The sequence below is a fragment of the Hirundo rustica genome, chromosome 9, assembly GCF_015227805.2.
Source record: "Hirundo rustica isolate bHirRus1 chromosome 9, bHirRus1.pri.v3, whole genome shotgun sequence".
NCBI lineage: Eukaryota > Metazoa > Chordata > Aves > Passeriformes > Hirundinidae > Hirundo > Hirundo rustica.
Genome location: NC_053458.1, coordinates 4311311 through 4333898, shown reverse-complemented (window position 1 = coordinate 4333898; position 22588 = coordinate 4311311). Strand labels below are relative to the sequence as shown.

Here is a 22588-nt window from a genome sequence, read left to right as displayed (position 1 = left end):
ACGTGGCTCGTTGTTATTCCTCCAGTTCCTCTTGTTAATGGCTTTCACATGACAGGTCTGTAAAACACATGTTCCCACAGACAATAAAATACATCTGAAAGCTAAAACCGGCCCTTAAAAAAAAAAAGAAATTAAAAAAATAAATTAAAAAAAAAAAAAAAGAAGAGACAATGACGTTCCTATATATTCTGTGAACCCAGGAATAATAAAGATTTGTTTCTCCTTCATTCATTGAGCAGCACGGGGTAGTATTTCCGTGTTTCAATTATATGTACACTTGCCACAGCTATAATAAGAGCGTAAGTGACCTATATGGGACGCATTTTCATAAAGCACATAGGCATAGTTTGGAAAATCCAATGGGTTTGTTTTCTCTCCTACAAACTTGTGGTTTAGTGGGATATTGCCAATCAAGTCTTGATATTTTTCCAGCAAAACACTAACCTCAGATTCCCTTTTTTTTTTTCCCTACCCCTTTTTTCAACATGAGAAACATAAACACACTCTCTGTAACTGAATGAATATTACTTAGAAGACATAACATGCCCTAGATTTTGAGGGTTGGATGAGAGGCTGCTCTTTCACACAAGGAATGCAAGACCCCAGCCCATGGCAAACAATAAATTGTGCTCAAGATGGCTCTTCTTTCACGAGCTTATTTCTTGGAGGATGGCTTGTCTGAGGGACTAGGTCATCGTCCACATTTTTTTTGGCAAGGGGGTTCCAGCACAGAGAAACCTGTAGTGGTGCCAAAAGGCTGCCAGAGCATGGGTTTTGCAGAAAAAACACTACAGAGGGAAGTCTGGGAGAAGAGAGAAAATTAAATGCAGAGAGAGATGCCTTTGGGATCCCTCAAACAAACACCACAGAGACATTAGCCACACTAGGAGATCTGCCCGAGGCAAAAGGATCCAGAAGTGGGACTTACAGCCCACACACCTTGGAAATGGAAGGCGAGCAGAGTAGGGCTGTACTGTGAGGATGGAACGTCTGACCTCATCACCTCTCCTGCCCCAGTCTGCCTCTCTGAGTCAGCATTTAAACAGGGGAATTCAGATTGTGCATCCCTGGCTGCAGTGGTTTGGATCTACAGATTGAACAGCTGAACCTCGTAAAGGTGTTAAGTCTCTCACCTCCACCACTTCCCATCCCTACACACGGCACCAAACTATTGAGGATGCAAGAAGCTCATTTCAGGAAACAGTGACTTGCACAGAAGTAGAATGACCGCCAAAAAAATTACACTGATTTTGGAGATGTTCACTCTTCTCCAGAACTGGTACTACCCGGTCATTCTGTCTGTGGGTGCAACTCACCTACATGTGCAGACCGACCACAAAATCTTTAGGAACTCTGCAGAAGGGCCTCGCATCCTCCTTAATACTGGAATCTCCATGCTGAGAAATGACACAGAAGACTGTGGACGCTGTCCTAAAGCATGGACACAACACTGGCACATCCAAAGGGACCTGTGCAACCTCAGAAGGGCTGCTCATCCCCACCTTGGGGGAAACTAAAGCATAAAAACAAAGGGGTCTGCTTCTTCCAATGCAATAAAGGTAAACGGCGCCAAAATTACCTTCTGACTTGTAACATCCCTCACAAGGTGAAGGAAAAGTTTCTTTTGCTTGTACAATGGGGATTTTTTTTTTTTTTTTTTGCTTTAATAACAGAACAAGGAAATCCCAGCCACCAGCTTTTATCCAGCTACGCTGTAGGAGATCAAACATGGCTCCAAACCATGAGCACAACAGAATTCTCTCGGGGACTGATCTCGCCCCATCCGAACGGGCTCAGCCCCGCTCCGAGCGGCACAGAGCAGGTGTGGACGCTCAGGAATTGTGCGAGGCACTGCGGGATGCGGCGGGGCTGGACATTGAGAAACGATGTTGCTTTTGTTGGGAGGAAGTCCAAGTGACTCGGTGACCTCTAACTGCTGGTGTCCCGTGCTAAGGTATTCCAGAGCAGGGTTTACATTTATTTGTCTTTCCATTTAATAAAGCCAATCGAGTTCGGAAATCCAGCACCAAGGAAAAAGTATTCCTTTCTTTGGTCAGCGCCTTTATTAAGAGGCAGTTAATAGGCAATAATCCTGGGAAGGCTGGCAGCTTGAAAGCTAAAACTCCACCACCAAGCCTAAACAAAACCCCCGTGTACTCTCTGACCAGCTTGAAATGTGCATAAAAATCAAAGGCAGGAGAAAAAAGGGCTCTGTGTTGGGTACAGCACTTTGAATCTCAGAGTCTTTGAAAAGTTAACACTTCTGCAGATTTAATGGGGAGGAAAAAAAATTTAAAAAGGGGATAAGCTTTCGTTGGCCACTCATCAAAAAGTGGAAGGAACGGAAGGCAAGAGGCATTTGTGCAGTGACCCACCCAGGCCACGCTCATCTTCCCAGCCCAGCCTTTGCACCAAATTAAGCACCATCACCACCTCTTCGTTTTTAAATGTCTGGTTTTGATGGAGTTTAGGGGTTATTTTCCCCAGTAAATCTTTGTTCTTTAACCCTGCAGGTCAGTGGGATGTTGCTGGCTATCTCAACAAAGCAATGGTAATTTCTAACAAGTATTCCGTGATGATTTTGCCACCCACTGTCCAGGCCCTGGGTGTTCTTAGGGTTTCACTAGATTACACATCTACCTAAATAAGTGAAAAACACCATTAATTAATTTGGCAGGGCTGAGTGGGGTATCTAATTCCTTACTCAAGTCAGACTCTGTAAATATTTGGGTACCTACAAGAGACAGGCTTTCTATTTGAAGTACTTAGCGGCTGATCTTGGGTACACATAAACCTTATTTGGTTTACAATATTTGTACATATTTAAAAATGCATATAAACCAGATTAGCCTACGGTAGGCTTTTATTGGGGCTTTAAAAGTTGGCTTCCCAAGACTTTCAGAGAACTACAGCACTGCACGGCCAGCCTTGGCAACTGCTGCAAGAGCAAGCAACTCTTGAAGCCAACTTACACTGTACATGTACAAATACATATAAAAATATATAAATAAAATTTAACAACCCGAAGGATAGAAGTATTTCCACATTTTTGCCATATCAGGCACGTGCTGTCAATCAAAACAGAACCCAGCTGTGCACCAGCACTGGGTGTATCTGAAGGAATTGTAGGAGTGTGGTCAGCTAAATAAATCATCTGAAGGGACCAGATCCTCAGCCCAGTATCAGCCAAAATATGGATCCCACTGCAGTCTGGATCAAGCTATTAAATTCAGATTTTGAAAGGTCTTGAAAGCATCAGTGATGTGCCTCTATCCCAATGTTTTTTGGCTGATTCTTGAGTATTTGAGTATTTCTTGGGTATTTGAGGACTACATAGTGACTAGGACCAGGAGACAACTGGGCTAACCATCAGCTCTGCTATTTTATTACCTGCACAGTCTTAATTGTTTTCCACCTTGATTCCAGCAGTCCACCAGACTGATCTGCACATCTGCCCATATTTTGGAAACACATCTGGTATCTTTGTTTGCAAAACAGATTCTCATTCAGCTCGATTATAGTTCCACTGCTCTCAGCTACACAGACACGAGGAGAGAAAATTCTCCACACAAACAAACCCTAGACTTTACTGTAAAACAGGTACCTGCTTTAGAGTACTAATGAACCTATAAACACGGATTAAGTACATATGGCATTTCTCTGATTTGACCTGTTTAGAAAAGTTCTTGAGCACAATGTGTGGATTAAAAAAAAAAAAAAAAAAAAAAAAAAAAAAAAAAAGCTAATTTTCTACTCGCTGTAGGTTTATTCATGTAACTCCCATGAACATTTGCCCCATCTAAGTTAATTTGTCTGGTATCCTTCCTATGAAGAAAGTGACATTTTTGTTGTCCATTTTATTATTTTTATTTTTCAGCTAAATTATAGGAACTCCAAAGCAAACCTCACCATTTTAGGTCCACCAGATGCTACAGATTCCAAAAGACTTCCTAGTGGCAGACAGAGGTTCATTTTGACTTAGATGGTATTTTCTGGGTTCTTACTTTTTTGGGGTTAATTTCTTTGTTTTTAGTAAGAACTGGGTTATCAGGAACACTGGGTAAAACACCTCATGCCTGTTAGTGCAACAGCAAACAATGAGAAAGCAAAAAATATTTTCTGTACGGACAACCCCACAACAGTGGGGTTGCAGAGGAGTTTGAGAAGTGCCTTTAAAAGGAACCCAAAGTGGTGTCAGAAGTGACAGCTGTCTCTACCTGCTGCCCAAACACATCCCTGGAAGTGTTCAAGGCCAGGTTGGATGGGACTTTGAGCAACCTGGTCTAGTGGAAAGTGTCCCTGTCCATGAAAAAGGCAAGCTTTAAGATGCCTTTCAACCCAAATCATTCCATGATTCCATGATACTCATCCTTTGTGGTTAATACCCCTCTGTGCAACCTGGAGCATTTTTATTAACCCAGCCATCCTGAGAGAATATTATTACAGAAAGATTCTTGGTCATAGATACTTTAAGCCAAATGCCAAATTATCCTCTTGCACTGCAAATTCCTCTGGATTTGAAACCAAGAGTAGAAATGTGGCTGGAGCACAACGTGCCAGCCTCACACTCCAAGAGCTGCAGATGAACAGGAATGCTGCCACTGGGGTTTTTTTCTGGGAGAAAAAATGCTTTTAGTGAGTAGCTGCCACCTATTTTCAAAGATAAGGACCACATACGAAGGAATAAAGAGAAGGGACTTCTACAAAAAGAACGTTAAGTTGTTCCTCATGGGACTTTGGCGTGAGCTGATGCATTAAAAAACCTTTTTATTAAAGTGCATATTTATTTGCAATACCTCAGAATGCATTAATAAGAACAAAGGGTCTTATCCAAGCCACAATACATAGGTCCATATAAAATTCTGCATTTGTGGGGTAAAACAGATTTAAACCAGACTGGCCAACCAGCAAATTTGGATAGGGTGAATATAAAAGACACTACCAACAGGAGTCCAGAGCCAGCTCCAGCCAAACTTGATGGAAACAAAGCCATCATTTCACATTGTCTACAGCAAGGGATAAATGCAGCACCCATGGAAACCCCAAAGTGTCAACACCTTTTGAGGCACCTCTGCACATCCATGTGCTTTGGAAGTCTCACAGATATGACAAGCCTGACCTAGGATGACCCAGCTTGAAGGGAGGGGGAAAATTTAAGAAACTAAAAATGTGCCTGCGGACTCTCCAATGGTGAAGGCAAGCAGCTGGTGTGAAAAATGCACTGTGGTGACTATAATGTTTTTGATTACAAATGGAACGAGCAGGCCTTGCTCTGCTGGTCAGTGGGGTTTGGAATGAGCCTCTCACCACCACTCCTCTGGGCTAAGCCTTCGAGGAAGGGCTCGGGCCACTGCCCAGCCCACTGCCCAGCCCCAGCAATTCTCAACACCCCGTTCCTTTCGGAGGGAATCTAAGTAATTTCTGCCAAACCGATGGGTGAGCAGAGCAGCTGCTCCCCTTCGTTCCCGTCATCTCACTGGCTGGGTGAACACTAATATCACAACTCTGTTCTACTCATACAGAATCACAGAATGACAGAAAAGATTGGGTCTGAAGGAACCTTAAAAATCCCCCAGCTGCAACTCATACACAGGGATATCACCCCCTAGATCAGGTCACTCAGGGCCCCATCCAACCAATTCATCACCCTCTGCTCAAAAGGAAATTTTTGTGAGCTGTAGGTGCTGTACATAAAACAGGAAGCAAAAACTCCTTATCTCATCTTCTTGCCCCCAAACGCCCCAACACAGAAGTCCTGGCTCCTCCTCTTTGCACAGACACCCCAAACCATAACAAGAACAGGTACAAATATAAAACCGCGGCCAATGTAACGCAGCCAACAAAATTCTATTATTTTTAACTCAGTAAAGACACAAAGCATATGAAGCAAAAATAGAGCCAGTTAACCCAGTCAACATTAGGTCTCTTAAATAAAAATTCATCAAACTTCATCACTGAACTTCCCAAACATCTTCCTGAGCACCATGGCCAGGCAGTGCCACTGTAATTAAGCAGGTTTTTGGGAGCAACTGCCCCTGTGCAGGAGGCAGCAGAGCCCCTGGCCACAGCCCTGAGTCTGCCACCAGTAGCTTTTTGACCCAGTTCTGTCAATGTACCTATTGTAAATGCAAAATCCTTCTTCGGATTTGAAGCAGCAGCCACCTGCACAAATAAGGCTGGGTTATAACTCTGTAACCCAATACAAGCACTGGAAGCTTAAAAAGTTTGTATTCCAAAAAGTACTTCTGACCTCTTCCTTAAAAGTTCACTAATCACTTTTAATTCATAATTTATTTCCTCTTAATATACTTGCTTTATGTAATGCCCCCCTTTCTCCACCCCCACCTTCCTCTCCTCCTTTCTTTTTTCTGGAAGTTCCCCAGGAGAAAATGGTATTACACAACTCCCTTGATTAACTGGAAATGAAGCTTTTCCCCCTCGGTAGTCGCGATTCGGTAGAATTTCCAGGACATAAAGCACGGCCCAGAGTGCTGAAAGGCAGAGAGACGTGGGTGGAAGTGATCCAAAGGCCCTTAAAGTGATGGGGGTTGATCTTGGTGGTCCCCAGAGCAGAGCTCTGTAAGGCTTTGCCTATTCATCAATGGGTTAAAGAAAGTGTAATATTACCATTCTTCTTGCCTCTCTGTTATTTTGACTGCACGGAGTGGCATCCTAATGTACGGCAATACATGATGTAACTGAGATTGTGCTGGTAGTACTAAAAAAAAAAAAATAAAAATTGTGCTCCTAATCAAAACAGCTTTGTATTACAGGAAAAGGAGACTTTGCAGGGGAAGGAGGAGGTATGACAACTGCTGCCTTGACCATGCTGACACCTCCTTGGCCACAGAAGTTTGAGTAACTTTGGTGGAAAGCAGCTGGAAATGGTTTACTTTAGAGGCAAGACATCACCTGCAGTGACAGAGGCATCCACCTTGTGCTGCACACTAAGACTTACCTACCCTGGCCCATCTGCCCCTGGATGAGACCCTGTGAATTATTTGCGCCCCTGAAAGCCAAACAGATTTTCTGGGGACAGCATGGTTCCGTGCTGCACACCACCTCGGACTTCTGGGTGCTTTTATCCCCCTAAGAAACTGAAAATTCTGCAAATACAGTGTGATATTAACACTGGAAACTTCACCACCGTGTTCTGCAAGCCCAGGGCCAGGCAGGGTGGGCACAGCCACCTTGTGAACCCAGCCCCTTTCCCATGCAGAGCCCAAACCCGCCTGTAACAGCTGCATTTTGCAGCCAGGTGACATCCCATAACCCTGCTTCTTTAAAGGACAGGGTGAATTGGGCCACATCTGAATGGCACGGGCAAGGGCCAAGGCTCTATTCACACTGACTCGAGGGACACAACATGTACCATGCCTTTTAAAACCAAAAATGGAGAACTCCCAATTCCCATTTCCAGACTCCTGCAACAATGCTGTGCCCTGCTGTCAAGGAACGTGTGAATAAATTGAGGAAAGAAGGTTAAAGGAGCCCAAGGGAATAGGAGTCCCTTTTTCTTTACTGCAGTTAATTTTGACAAAGACTCTTCTGTTTCCTCTTCTCCCCCACTTTTATTTTTTTGGAAGGGCTTTGTGCCAAGCTGCATTATTCCTCTTCACCATGGTACTGCCATGAAACCCGCCTGGTATGTTTGCAGGTTTTCATGGAAATTGTTTTTATCTCAATAACTACTCCCTTTGTCACCTCACACATGGAAAGTGGAGAAGGGCTCAGGCTCAAATCCCACACCAGCAACAAAGCATCCTTAAAAAAGCACCACGACCTTCCAAACCCAGCACCATGAAAACCTGCCCTCCCAACACAGCAGAAACCCTCCAAAAACCCCTTTACCACCTCACTCAGGACACCAGCACAACTGCAAACCCATGAGAGATGCTGTGCACAGCCTCAGTTTGAAACACTGAGGCTTGGGGGGGAAAAAAAAGCATCCCATTGGTGTGATTGTTTTGAAGTATTTTTTTGAGTGGAAATAGTTTCTTTTCTTGCAGCCTGTCGTGGCAACCGGAGCCCTCTGGCTCCTGTCAGCAAGGCAGGAGCTCCTCAGGGGTGTCCTCTATTTACTGCTCTGCTGAGAAAGGAGCCTATAGATGCTCCAGTTCTCAGATTTGGGACTTTGGAGGGACTGGGTTATTCAACAAACCAGCCCTTTCTAAACACTTGTCAAAGGAGTGATTTGATGCCTTTCAGTGCTCACCACACAAAAACGCTGAAAGACCAGCGGACTTCAAAAGCCGCAGGAGCGGAGCTGGAGTTTGGCAGGAGTTCATTAGCTGCCTGTGTCCTTCTGTGTGTGGCTTGTAATTACATGCAGACCCGGTGCCAAATCCTCATCTACCGAGGGGTACCAATTAACGTGCTGCTGGATGATTCACAGGTAGCTAACGCTGAGATTTATGCACCCAGTGTGCGAAATAGCCCATGCTTTGCTGTTATTAATATTATCATTATTATTATTATTATTTTAAGCTGGCCTTTCCCCCCCTCGTTTTAAGTTATCATATAAAAACAAGGTTTTGGCAATAAAATTGGGATTGCCCAGCTTGTTCCCAGGGCCACACACTGGTGGGTCTGATCCTGCTGACACTGTCTGCAGGGAAATGCACATCCCTTGGGCCTGCAAGTCAAACCACCAACTGTGTTTTCCCCTTTGTAAAAAGCAGAGGGTTCCTGCTCCAAGGAGAAAAAAGTACAAAATTGAGGTACCATTTGCACTCTATACTCGGCTTTCCTGCTGCTTGCACCCTCTTACTCCTACAGGTAGCAAAACAATAACAGCAGAAGCTTTAAGAGCAGCTGGGGGAGCTGAGGAAGCAGGTAACTAAAAGTGATAATTTATTTTTTGAAGGGGAAATGTACACAAAACTGCAGCTCTGGTAGGAAAACATAACAGTTGTTAGTTTCTCTGACAAAAGACTAAAAAACAAAACCCACAACAAAAAAGAGCCTTTCTTCTCTTACTTGAAATCTGCATCCCTTTGCCTCTCTTACTGGGGATCTGCATCCCTTTGCAGCCAGCTGGCTCCCAATGCAGCCCTTGGCAATTAAAACCTTGGGAAGTCAAACACAACAGCATGGAAGTGAGCCTTTTGTCTTCCTGTTTTGTCATTCCTGTCTTGTGTTTGATCCCAAGATTTCTCAGGCTAGAGGGAAACCATGGGCCCAGTGGAGCATCTTGGCACTGACTGGGCACAGGTCTCCAAGCTCACTGGCTTGCCACTGCTGATGGTTTTCCCATGGGGAGCATGGAGACCCAGGCCTCATCTCCTTCTGCTTGGCTTTCTCTTTCCCAAAAAACCACTGCTCCTCAGCCCTGGGGGATAACAGTTCCAGGAGGGCTGCAAGTACAACCCAACGCTCGCACCGCTTTATCCTTCTCTAATAAACCTTTCACTGCATTTGACACGATACAGGTCTTGCACAGCCATGAAAGCTTTCCTGCTTATCAGGAGAATTTTTAATCAACCAGCAGGGAAAACATGGCTTGACATTTTATTGCTTCCTCGTGCTTTGCTTTGAGATGTTTCGGCTTCTTCCAGCTTGTACTCTTGCTAATCTCTTCAGCCAGGGATCAGTGGAAAGCCTCAAGTTTTCCATGCCCAGCAGCTTCCCCTGGATCATTTGGAGTCAAGGCAGGCAGAGGAGCGTGGGGACAGCGGGGGGTTTATGGTGGGATGGAGAAGAAGGCACCAAGCTCTCGATTCGCTGCAGGTTCTGGAACAGGGTTTTGTCCTGGCCACAATTACAAAACAACAAACAACGTCTGTGGGGAAGGGTCATAAGAAGTTCAGCTTTCCTCTATTAAAACCATCTGGTGCCTATAAAAAACCCCAACTGGTTGGTTGGGATGGTTGGTGGCACCTCCTCCCCGCTCGGCTCTTCCTGGCACCGCACGGGGAACGCGGTGGCACCAGAGGTGTCACAGTGAGGGACGGGGCTGCCATGGGAACAGGGGGCTTGGCAGACACCCCCTCTGCTTTGCACCCCTCCTGCTGCAAAAAGGTGCCCCAGCATCCACCTCATTTCACTTCTTATCTGAGCCAGGACTTCTTTACGAGGTGCCTGTCCCCTCAGGAACGCCAGCTCCTGCCAGAGTGCTCTCAGTGAGCCCCTGAGAGGGCTGAGCTTTCTGAGCAAAATAAAACATCCCTGTGAGGCCTGCCTGGGACCCTGCAAAGGGTTTCTCCAGGTCACAGTCACCAACGGGTCCCCCTCCAGCACCAACAGCGAGAGGCACTGCCAAACCTGCAGGGGGTGGGAACCTTTATTAAAAACAAAAATCCAAAACAACAACAAAAACCCCCTAAACCTCTCCTTTGTTTCCAACAGAAATAAAGGAAAGAGGGGGTGAAAAAAAAAAAAAAAAAAAAGGGGGGGGAAAGAAAGGAGGGGAGAGGAGAGCTTAGAGCCAGGTCCCCAGCCTGTAACACAAAACCAGGCTGTGCTGGGAAACCTTACACCACGCAGCATCCAGCTCATGTACTCCTGCTCCGCTCGCCGCCTCCCGGATGCTTCCCCAAGCCCAAACTGCCCTTGAGAGAAGCCAAGCCTCAGCCTCTGCTGAAAAGCCTCTTTGTTTGGATTCCCTTTCCAAATCAGCGTATCCTGAGATTGAACTCCCTTCCACCCCTCTGCAGGGCTTTTTAATGTTGGGATGCCTTTGGCAGCAGCCAGACCTGCCAGCAGGTTTGCGGTCCCGTAATCGCGCTCAGCCCGTGGAGCCGGGGCGCGCTCAGCACGAGGAACTTTCTCCACGATAAAGGAGAGGAAGGCAGGGAAGAAGAAAGTACTGCAGAATTACTTCAAAAGATCCTTTAATCATGAATTGTGAGCAGAGGAGCTAAGTTCGCCTTAATTAAACAATAGCTTTAATCAGCCTTCAATAGCTGGCATTACTCAGAGGGTGGTGAGGCCCTGGCACGGGGTGCCCAGAGAAGCTGCGGCTGCTCCATCCCTGGAAGTGTCTCAGGCCAGGTTGGAAAGGGCTTGGAGCAACCTGGGAGAGTGGAAGGTATCCCTGCCCATGGCAGGGAGTTGGAATAAGATGGCTTTTAAGGTCCCTTCCCACCCAAACCATTCCATTGTGTGACATCAAGGCGCACCAGTGAACTGACCATTTTGTCTGTCTTAAAGCAGCATAAAGGAAACCAGGCAAGGCATCCAAGGAACCCAGGCACGAGGTCTGGACCATGCACACATCACCAAGAGGCTCTGACTCCACGTACTGCCGTGAGCTTTCCAGGCAGCCCCAAGGCCAATCACTGAGGCCTTCAAGAGAGACCTCAAGCCCATCACTCACTGAACACAGAAATAAAATGCATTTTCTTGCACTGCCTACTCTGTCTGCGAGCTCAGGGCACAACTGTGCTACATCCACACAGCCCCTGACAGGCAGTGGTGGCCTCCTGTGTCCCTTGGGACTTGAAAAGGCCCCAAAATCCTGTGATCCTACAAAAGATACTCCCAGGGCAGGATCTCTGCTCTAGCACCGACCCAGCTGAGACCCACAAACAGCACCAAGACACTAATTTCACCCCTCAGAAAAAAACACCGATCTTGCAGCAAGGGGGTGTTAATGAGAATATCAGCCCGACACTTCACACTGACACTAAAAGGAAATCCCTCTTCTCCAAAGCCAGCCTCAAGCCCAGGACTTGACGCAATTTCACAGGGGAAGAAGATGTTTTTCACTTGCAGGCAGCTTTAATTTACCTCAGTGCTACATCTTTCCCTATGAAAGCAAAACACTGAGATTTAAGCAGGTGGATTTTCAGGCTGCAGACCCAATACCCACTTGTGGCAGAAAACTTCAGCAAGAGCAAAAGCAAAGTACCTGTTGTTATATCCACAATCCTGATGTATCCCAAACAATATCCCACTTGTCTGGCAATTTCAAGCACGCTGCCTGCCTGGATTCTGCAGTGGCTCTGAGAGTTTTAAACACTGGAAAACTTCTTTGTGCCCACGGTGATTTATCAAAACAGGCTTTCTCCAAAATGCCATCCGGCTTTTCCATGCATTTTGCATTTGACAAAGATTCATACCAGCTCAGTCACAAAAATAAATGCCACAAAACTTCTCCTTTAAGGAAAAAAAAAACCAAACCACCCAACCCTCACAGCCCAAAGCTTTAGAAATGCTTCCACATGCTAATCAGCCTCCTATTCAGTTCCAGACTGAATAGGACTCCAACAATGACAAAGAAATACGCTGAACCTATCCCACATTTCATCCCCTTCACTCAAAATGTTGCTGTTACCTTGGTTTTCAGCCGCTTTGTGGGAGCTGCAGCAGAATGACAGCTGCATGCTAAAGCTGCAGGGATGGTCAAGAAACCAGGAGTGATGGATGAAAAAATGTCTGGCCCAGATTATGTGGGAAAGAAAAATGGGATTATTTGAGGGGATAGTAACTGATGCTGCGAACTTTTATAAGAAGTTAACAGGAAAAATAAAACCAACAAAAAAATCCCCCTGAGTCCTCTACGAAAAGCACAGCCTCTTGTGGTCAGGCAGCAAAGGGGACTTTCTCTCAGCCTGGCAAGTATGAGTAGGATAAAAGCCCCTCCAAGCCCTTCCCTTTGAGAATCATCCTTTTTTGTTATGTATTATCAACTGGCAGATGCCTTAGTGCAGCTTTTCCTTCGTATCCTTAACTTGAAAAACTCCAGCTCGTATTCCGGGACAGGACAAGCCAGCTCCTGCTGCAGTGGGTGAATCCAAGGCCGTTTCTCTTTTCTGCAGCACATGGAAGCACCAGAACAGAGGCACCTGGGCAAGTTTTCATAGGAATTCAGGTGGGAAGCTCCAGGACTGGTGCACACATGTCCTAGGGACACATTTCAGCCAAAGCCCTGGCAGTCACAGACTCCTCCATAGTCGCTGAGGATCTGATTTCAAGATACTTTGGGAGGCCTGGCAGGACTGGCAGAAGCACTGAAGTTTGCAGCTCCAGTGGGGAAGTTCAGGAAGGGATTAGAGGTACCTCAGTATCTCTGAAAGCCCCACTGGGCACTTGGGTGCCTCTGTACTGGAAACACTGCCTTCAAAGTGTGCCCTCGCCGGGCTCCCGCGCCTGCCCACGCACCGAGGTGATGCTGCTCCTTCTGCTCCCTGTCTCCCTAGATTAGAAACTCCCAGAGGCACAAACCTCCCGTGACGTGCCTGGGCAGGACCAAGGGCAGCACAGCCTGGCACAGGGATCCTCGGCCCAGCACTTGAATTCAGGGAGAAGCAGCTCCCCAAAAAGCAAGGGCCATCTGATCAGCGATCAAAGAGCCGCCCCAGAAACCTGCTAACACCAAACTGATTCACAGCTATCGACTTCAAAGGAGTTCTGCTGCCTGCCATCAGCTCTCCAGCCGTCCAAAATTACTCCCTGAGCATCACTCAGAACACAAATGCAGCCAGTGGTTACTGACCAGACCTGCTTATCAGCATTTTACCACGCTGTTTGCGACTTTCCCTTTGGAAACCAGCACTTTAAAGGGTGGTGGGCCTTGCAGAAAAGCCTTGGAAGCCCTCAAAATGTTTGGGACGTGGGACTGGTTGCCACGGCCGCTGGGCTGCTACAAAGACCAGAGCAAAGACCTCGCTGTCAGCTGGGTGGGAACGATAACCAGGGCTGGGCTGGCTGCTCCCTCCAGGCTCAAATGAAAGCCCATCACACCACCCCCCCGAAAAAGTCATAAATAACCTGCTGAGTGTCAAGGAGACAGGAAACCCAGACTCCATTTGGCACATTGGCTTTCAAATTCAGTAGCACTTGGAGGATGTGGTGAGGTCTCAGCTTCACAGGACCACGGGCTGAATTAACAGAAGTGTAATTAATATCTGCGTGCAATGCCTGCATGGTCAGACACAGGGGCACTGCCGGCTGGCCAAAAATGGCAGTCACTTTTTTTGTGATTTTACAGGTGAAAGCAGCTCATTTCTTCCTTTGTGCAGCACCAGACTGACACTGCTGGGAGACAGAAGCTCTCTGAAGGAGTATCATTTCTTTCAGGAGGGATGGCTGCCCAAAACATCTCACCAGTAGCTTTCAGTTCTTCTCTTTAAAGCCGTGGAAGGAAGAACCATGCTGTTCTCAGCCCCGGCAGCCAGCAAAGGCGATAAGGCTCCAAGAGGTGCAGTCTGACACTGCGAGCTCCTGAAGCAGTGAAGGACAGCTCTGTCCCACAGCCAGCTTTGGTGTCCAGGGCAAGGTGTGGGTGAACCCAGCAATGCCAACTGCTCCAGCCTCAATTTGCTGTGTTTTCCAAGCATCACAGGCTATGCCCACTGGTGTGTTCTATCAGAAAACCTGGAGGCACTTCCCGAGCTTCTCAGCACTACGATCAACAAACTTTCACACCTTTCCGGGCAAGGGATGCAAAAACACAGGAAAGTAGCAGAGGATTATGAGCACTCTCCATTGACTCAGTGTCAGACCAGCTGCAGCTCCATCTGGGCTCTGGCTGGCAGCCCCAGCCTGGCCCTGATGGAGGGCACCATGTGCTCAGAGGAGAAAAGGTCGTGTGTGGATGCAGTCCTCTTCCAGGGCTGGAACAGGAACACACAGCACAGAGAGCACAGGCATTTTCAGAGCATCACAAGTTCTGGAGTTAAATTACATGTTCTGCTGATGACTTGACTCGATGCAGAGTCTGTTTTCAACCCTCTGTCTCCAAAACATCCAACACATGTGAAAAACAAGCCCACTTACGTGACTGACTCCAAAGGATGGAGTTCCATAGGAATTTCTGATACTTCCGAGCCTGCCAGGACAAAGCTCATTTTCAAACTCGTCCATGCTTCTCTTGGTAAAAAACTTATGCTTAAGGCTTGCTTTCAAACTGTTCGCATCAAAATCCAAAGGAAGACATTTCAAATTCCCTGGTTTTCGTGGCATTCTGCTTCCTCAGGTCGAACTGGAGGAGCAGCTTCTGCTGATCACCATCCCACTGTTGCAACTGAGCCCTTGCATGCAGCAAAGAGGCAAGAAGGGATTCTCCAGTTTCCCAACAGCTGCTCCAACACATCCCTGGGCACAGACACCCGATCCACACGAAGGAACTTTCCACCTGCTCTAAAACTGTGGAGCAGGTAGTGCCCCTCCAAGGTGGATGTCGTGGGAGAGAGTGACACCGAGATGGAGTGGCTTTGAAAGGGATGCAAATTCCCTTCTGAGACAGGGGCCCACTGATCCACGAGGAGATGTGACACACAGGGCAGCTTTTGGCAAAACCCACCCAGGCTGAGGTATCTGGAAAGGCAAGATGGAAGGCTGGCCACAGGCTGGGCCTCCAGACACATTGGCAAGGGGAGGAAGGACAGAAGTGCATTCAGAAAACTGACTTCAGACTTTTGTAATTACAGGATAAGTGCTGGATTACTTTAATTCACCTCTTTCATTGAGGTTTTATCACTGTCAACTCCGAGCCTTCCTTTTCGTTTGTTTGAAATATGAAACCTGGCCTATCGGAAGAGCTGAACAAGGCGCTAAGACAGAACAAATAGGAAGAAATGTTAAAAAAAAAAAAAAAAAATATATATATATATATATATGATAGCACTCATACAAAACCCCAGCTGGCAGGGGGGAAAGCCACATCCTGGGAGGGGGTTTCCCTGCTTCCTTCCCCCGCTGGGACACAGCCCCTTGGGATGCCAGGGAAGCTGCCGTTCCCAGCGCCAGCTGTGTGGATGCTGGGATAGGAGGGTTTGAAGGCTGCTGCCTTTCCCCACGCTGCCTTCAACAGGCAGGCCCTTGTTCCAGGCACAGGCAGGCCGGGAGACCACAAGGGTCCCTTCTGGATTACTATGGATAAAGTGGGAGCATTGTATGAAGGGAACGGGGAGGATGGAGCCCGCTCCGCCAGAGCGAGCCACGCAGCAGAGCTGGGCCTTTTGCCTCCCCCTCTTTGAAGGCATTTCAGGCAGAGATGGAGCCACACAAACACCCTGCCTATCTCAGATGCTGAAGAGGGGCCCTGGTTTGCCAGAGGTTCCCCAGCTGTGGTATGCAAACCATTTTTGGGTGGTACACGGAGCACACGCATCTGGAGAGACACCACCAGCCTGTATCCAGACAAACAAGAGTCAGACCAAAAGCAGCCCAGGAAAGGCATGCATATTAAATTGAGATTTAAAGGGTATAAAAATAATCCGTTTGATCTGGGAGCGATGTTTATATTATTTTCTGTGCTCACTACAAACAGACAATTAAAAAAATGTCATCTGCTGTAATTGTGATTCCCATCTCCTGCCTGTCTCAGCAGCAGGTACACACGATTCAAAGCACTCCTGGCCATGAGGCAGTTGCACGTAATTCTGCTTTTCCTGGAGACACATCTTCAGGCTGGCCAAGTTCCACCACCTTGGGAAAGTCAACAGATTTATACCCCTGAGGACTCGGTCTGCCATAGGTACAGCATTTCCTTGTTCTGCAATTAACACCTCAAGTATAATTGTCACTAATAATCTCTTTTTGATAGGTCGGTTGTCTTTTTTTGTTTGTTTGTTTTCACAAAGCAAATGCAGAAAAAGTGGACTTCAAACACCTCCAAAGTATTTCTCTCGCCTTTACTTCCAGTCATCTTTGGCTCCTTTGGTCTTTCAAGGGAGGCACAACAGATGGGTGTCACACTTTAGGTGCTGACTGTTGGTTCAATAAACTCCTCCAGGCTCAAAAAAAGAGCTCCTTTACTCCCAAGTTATGGCAGAGTCCAACTGCACAACAACCCCACGCCAAGGTGCCACTTCTGCCAACCTGCCTTTGCCAGAGCAGCCTCCCCTGGCCAGGAGCTCGCTGCCACCGGGAGATCCTGCAGGTATGGAGTGATACATAAACATTAACGACCAAACCCCACCTAGGGATGCCCAAAACACGATGATGACTCTCCACCCACACAGCTTCTCCCGTGCGGTGCGGGCTCAGTCCTCCCCGGCACGGAGGAGACACAGCGCGGGGAAGGCAGCACCGAGGGGCTGGGACTGTCCAGCTGGTTTGGTACAGCCAGGTCTTGTTGTCCCCTGCTGAAAACAAGAAATGGTTGGCTCAGCATCTTCTTCAGGTGCGCAGAAAGATGTTACCCGTGCGACAAGTGAGTGTTGCGCAGCGGGGTAGTCCTAAAAATAAAAACAACAGCCCCAACCCAAACAAAGCAAAGTTGCTTAGCTCATCACATCCAGCTTTACACCATCCAAATAACTCTAACCTCACCCCTCATCTCCAATTCCTCCCACTCCTTACACTTCAATGACAATCCCAGGCCTGTTTGCACCAATTTTTGTGATGAAGCGACAGGGCCCCTGGCAGAGCTCAAATCCTTTTTGCTTCTGAGAGCTGGAGGACTACACAATTTTCTACACAGAAGAGGAAACTCAAGAGTAATCTAAACTGTTAGCCCAAATTATAAGATTATATCCCCACTTACATAAACATGTCAAGGTCCAGCTAGCATAAATATTTACTTTCAAAGTTCATTTTAGCATCCAGCTCGCTACAGGAGATGCCAAATTTGTGAGAAAGCTGCAGAGATATTAAGGTTGTAAGAGGTCTATCCATCTGTTGCTTCAAATAACCTCCCCAAGGCAGTAAAACTTGTGTTGTACAGATTAACTGGGATTGACAGAAGAGAGAAAATTAAATTAGAGGCAGAAAAGAAGAAGGGCAGTAAATTGTGTGCAGTTTACATCCCACCAGCCTGAAACATATGCTCCCATAAACCAAATTTCCACAAGCCTCAGAAGCAGGTATGCCAGATGAAATCCTTCTATTTTATGGCACAAGCAGGACTTTTTGGAAGCTGTTTTACCTGCACAAGCTGCACAAATACAAGCTACCGAAGACCCTCATCTGCCCTATCACCCTTGCTGACACAGTCTTCCCCTCTTCTGAGATTAAACGCTTGAGTTAGCACCCGTCAGCAGAGCACAGGTGGCTGCTCAGAGCTTGCTGAACACCAGGAGCCCCTGCCAAGGGAAAACAGCAGGTCTGAGAGGAGTAAATTTAACCCTAGATGCTGCAAGTGTGGCGCCAGGCTCCAAAACACCTCACCTCAAGGGTCAGGGCAGGAGGCTTTTCCCCACCTGGCCACATCTCCTGCACCAGGAGGAGATTTGGTGGCTGTTGCAGGACAGCAAAACCCCATGGCACCAGGGAAAGTTGTCCCCCGAGACCTGTCCCAGCCAGGATGACCCCAGTTCCCCCCAATAACAACTCTTAAGCTCCAGGTAGGAGGTGCAGGAAACTCCTGGCAGAGGGATGATCAGGTGAAGGTGAGTGAGGTCCACCCATCACACCTCTTGTTTTGCTGCTCAGAGAGTTCCCCACCACTCTACAAAGTGAAGACAGCAACCAGCTCAGCAGAGGGAACTTCAGACCCTCCCAGACTGCCTCAATCACATTTTCAGATGTTTTGCAGTGATCAGGAGACAGGGGCAGGGCCACGGGGGCTCTTCCACACCACCAAGCTTGCCTGTGGCCCTAACAATTTCAGGAAGCATCTTCCAATTCTCAAAACAGAGCCCTCCCAAGAGGAGGAAGCAGATGGAGAAAGTTATTTTCCCCCCTTGCACGACCTGCTTTAATAAATGCACACTCAGTCCTTTTCTGCCTTTTTTTACTGAGTTAAGCACGGGCATGGAATTTCTGGGAAGTTCGCAGTGTCGGCGATCAAACCTCTTGTTGATGCAAGAGCCCAGGGATTTATGAGTGCCAAGTGCACTCATTAGAGGAGTGGGATGGTCATTCAGTAACATCCAGCTCCCTGCCAGCTCAACTCAAGCTGGAAATGCAGGAGAAACAGAGGATCTGGTCCAGTGGATCTTCACCCAACCCACTCCACCTGCCCATGGCTCCCAAGCAAAGAAGATTCAAATCTTCCTCTTACGCATTTGCTATCAAGATAACCACTATACTGCTTAAGGATGAAAGACAAAGTGGATCTTCCTAACTACTCTCACCAAATTAAAGCTGAAGGAAGCTCCTGATAGCTCAGCTTTACTAATTCAGACTTTCTCAGATGTTTATGATAATTGGCCTCTGGGTAATTTGTTTAAATTTATGTGTAAACAAAGGGTTTGTAGACATCTACAGCCTCACCGAGAGTGTGTCATTTCTGAAAAACATTTCAGCCATAGTTCACTCTTTTGATTTTCCCCTCAGAGGAAACCAATTCAAGGCCGAATTATGGCACTACCTGCAGCAGGAGCCAGCGCAGCGTCACAGGCCTCTGCAAATCAAATGGCCAGTTTTAGTATTTCCTAAAGCAGTCCTCAAATGAGAAAAAGCCTTCTGTTTCCCTGCTTCTGTGAATGTCTTCGGGCAGCTGCTCAAGAGGCGTAACTCAGTTTGACTGCACTGGAGGCCACTGGCCATGTGCCCACATGCACCAGCAGAAGACCTCTGCTGGTCCCTCCACCCCAAAAAAGGTCATTTCACCCAATTCTGCTCCTCATTATCTTATACAGGACTTTTTTTTTTTTTTTCTTCTGAATATGTAAATATTCATCAACTTGTACCTGTTCACCTTTCTCTTACAGGAAGGGTTTAGCTAGGGCACCTTTTTTTTCACTTTCCAAGTGGTTTTTGGGGGGATTTTTTTACAAGAAAATGGGAATCAAGTATTTGGAAACTATAAACTCATAGTCTTCCCTAGCAAAAGGCAGAAGGAAGAGCAAACCAAGCCTCCTCTCATGAGTGGGGCAGCTTTCACAGCAACTCATGCTCAGTCATCCACCAGCAGGTCTGATACTCCTGGACTATTTGCAAAGCCCATCCCCAAATACACATCACGAGCTATCCATCCCCAAACACACATCATGGGCTCTCCATCCCATAATCGTCTCCTTCACCATGTCCCACCCATGCTCTTCACCTGCCAGTGATCAACCAGATCTAAACTTTCCTTCAGCTACTGCATTCATGCTCTTACTTCTAAATGCTCCTCACTCTAAAAAAAAAAACCCAACAAAACAAAAATGAAGAACCCCAACAAAAACCCCTAAAGAAGCCAACTCTGCTGTTTACTTCCCAATTTCCACCTGTAGCAACCTAAAACAAAGCAACAATCACAGTTTTGCTGCATCACATTATTCCCTGCTAACAATACTTTCCAGTGCTGCTTGATAAGTCCTGTTTACCCAAACCAGCACAAGTAGGATAACACATGTCAACCAACTGCTTTTTCATTTAGGACCTTTAGCCCAGAGAAGGGGAAGCAAAACTCTTTCCCTCATTCAAACAGCACCTACTCATGCCAGGAATGCCTCAAGTTAAGAAATCTTGGGTAAATGAAAGTTTAAAAGTTCTGACTCCTAGGAGCTGTTTTACTAGGAATTCGACTTTGTGCTTAAGTAAGTGTGGTAAGTCCAGCTAGCTATGTTTCTACTTTACATTAGTTTCATATATGGGATATCGAGTATTTTTATTTTTTCCAGATCCGAGAGATGAAGCTTTCTGCACTGGCCCCGATTCTTGTGGGAATATAAAGAGAAAACCATGCCTCTCCTCCTAATGTATTAGTGCCCCCTAATATACACCAGATGATCAATAAACTGCATAAAAATTAAATCAAACTGACAGTCTTTAAAAAATGGGCTCTAAGCAGAAACAATTGTTTTAAAGACTGTGGTGTCTGGAGTATTAAACTCACGTGCTGTTGTGTTATTAATCTCTTTGTTGGAAGCCAGTTGATTTCCCCTGCCTGTGTCTGTCAATTAAATATTCAGCATCGCAGCCACAATGGAAGGGTTGATGTTTTGGAACGCAAAAAGGTTTTTTTTGAGACGCGCTGTTGACAGTTCCCTTCCATGCCACAGCATCTCCAAAAAAGTCATCGCATCTCCAAAAGCCGAGCAGGCAGGCAAACCCAAACCTCTGGCGGGGGCTGCGAGAGCGCTCCGGACTTCTAAAAGAATGAGTTCAGCGAGATGGGAGAAAGAGAGGAGCGCTGGTAAAGCCGCCAGCAGAGCGACACAGAAACCAGAGCGGCGAGAGCTGCTATTTTCCATTATGAACCAAAACACGAGCCGGGCTGCCCCGTAGAGCGCTGCCTCCACCTGGAGCTGGCCCCGGCGCCGCCGAGGTGCCGCCGAGGCAGCTCCGGGTGCGGGGCCCGTGCCGGGGGCACCCCCGGGGCGCATCCCCGAGCCCACAGTGCCCCCTGCGCACCGCCGGGGCTGCTCCCCGCCTGCGGCAGCGGGGCCGCGGCGGCAGCCAGGCAGAAATGAGAGCAAATCACCGATAAATGAGTGTGTCGGGGTGCGGGGCTGCCGCGCCCGGCTCTCCCCGCCGGGATCCCCGGGCGCCCCCCGCGCTCCCCAGCCCGGCCCGGCCGCTCCCCGGCTCCCCCCGCTCGCTGCCCGGCCCGGCTCTCCCGGCGGCCCCGCTCCTGCTTTTGTTCGGGAAGCGGCGCGGCCGGGGCACGGCCGAGCTCTGCCCGCCCAGCGCCGAACTTTCCCAAAAAAGTTTTGTTGTGTTTTTTTTTTTTTTCCCCCGGAGAGCGGTGGTGGTGCGGGAGAGGGGAGAAGGGGCGCGGAGCCCGCGGTGCTCACCCATGACGAGGCAGAGGCAGTCGAGGCAGATGAGCAGGGCTTTCTTGCTGCTGCTCTTGGCCGGGTTGTTGTTGAGCGCCGGGCTGCCCCCATTCTTGCTCTCCGGCGGGATCGCCTTGTCGTACTTGTAGCTCTGCATTATCGGGGGCGAGCGCCCGGGACGAGCCGTGCCGAGCCGAGCCGGGCCGTGCCGGGCCGCAGGGAGCCGCTCGGAGCCGAGCCGAGCCGAGCCGCGCCGCCGCCGGGCTCGCACGCCGTGCGCCGGGGAGGTGCTGCCCGCGCCGCCGGAGCCGCTCCCGGCCTCTCCGGTGGGGCACGGGAGGCGAGAGAGGCAGGCGGGTCTTCCCAAGGAGAGACGAGGGGGGGGAAAAAAAAAAAAAAGAAAAAATCAAAGTAGCAAAACAAAAACCAAAACAAGCCCCCAAAAACACCAGGGAAAGCGGCGAAGGGGCAGCGAGCGAGAAGTTTGCGGGTTGTCCCAAAGGCGGTGGAAAAGTCCTGGAGGAAAAGCCTGGGGGAAGGATTTAAAAAAAAAAAAAAAAAGGCAAAAAAAAAAAAAAGCGTATATATATTTTTATATCTATATATGTGTGTGTATATGTATTTATCAAGGTCTCAGTCCGGGAGAAGGTGCGGGGGATGCTGCCCCGGGGGCAGGTGGGCTCCGCGCTGGGCTCCGCTGCGCTGCGCTGGGGGCTCCCGCCGCGCCCGCCCCGGCCGCTCTGGGAGCCACCGGCTCGGTTCTGCACTTTTATTTCGCGAGGCTTTCCACCCCTCAGGAAAAAAAAAAAAAGAAAAAAAAAAAAGAAAAAAAAAAATCAGTCACTTCGCCTCGGATGGGATATCCAAGTAAGCACAGCCCCTTTCCTGCATCTGACATTTTACATAGATAATTAACTCCACATTTTTTTCCTGAGGGAAGTTTAAAAAAAAAAAAAAAAGTTAAGAACTAAAGTTTTCTCTCGCAGACCAGAAGGAGGGAGCCTCTAGCGTTCGTTCGTGCAGGAGTGCAGGGGAGAAAAGAAAAACAA

General features: G+C 47.8%; 1 protein-coding gene across 1 annotated transcript in view; it reads right to left on the bottom strand.

Moving 5' to 3' along the window:
• PLPP3 (phospholipid phosphatase 3) overlaps positions 1–22264 on the bottom strand; it is a 43925-nt gene extending 21661 nt beyond the window's left edge. The window contains exon 1 of the mRNA XM_040072969.2: positions 21558–22264. Within this exon, the coding sequence (XP_039928903.1) occupies positions 21558–21696 (139 nt within the window). The 5' untranslated portion in view covers positions 21697–22264. The remainder of the gene's footprint in view (positions 1–21557) is intronic.
• Positions 22265–22588: the final 324 nt, after the last annotated feature.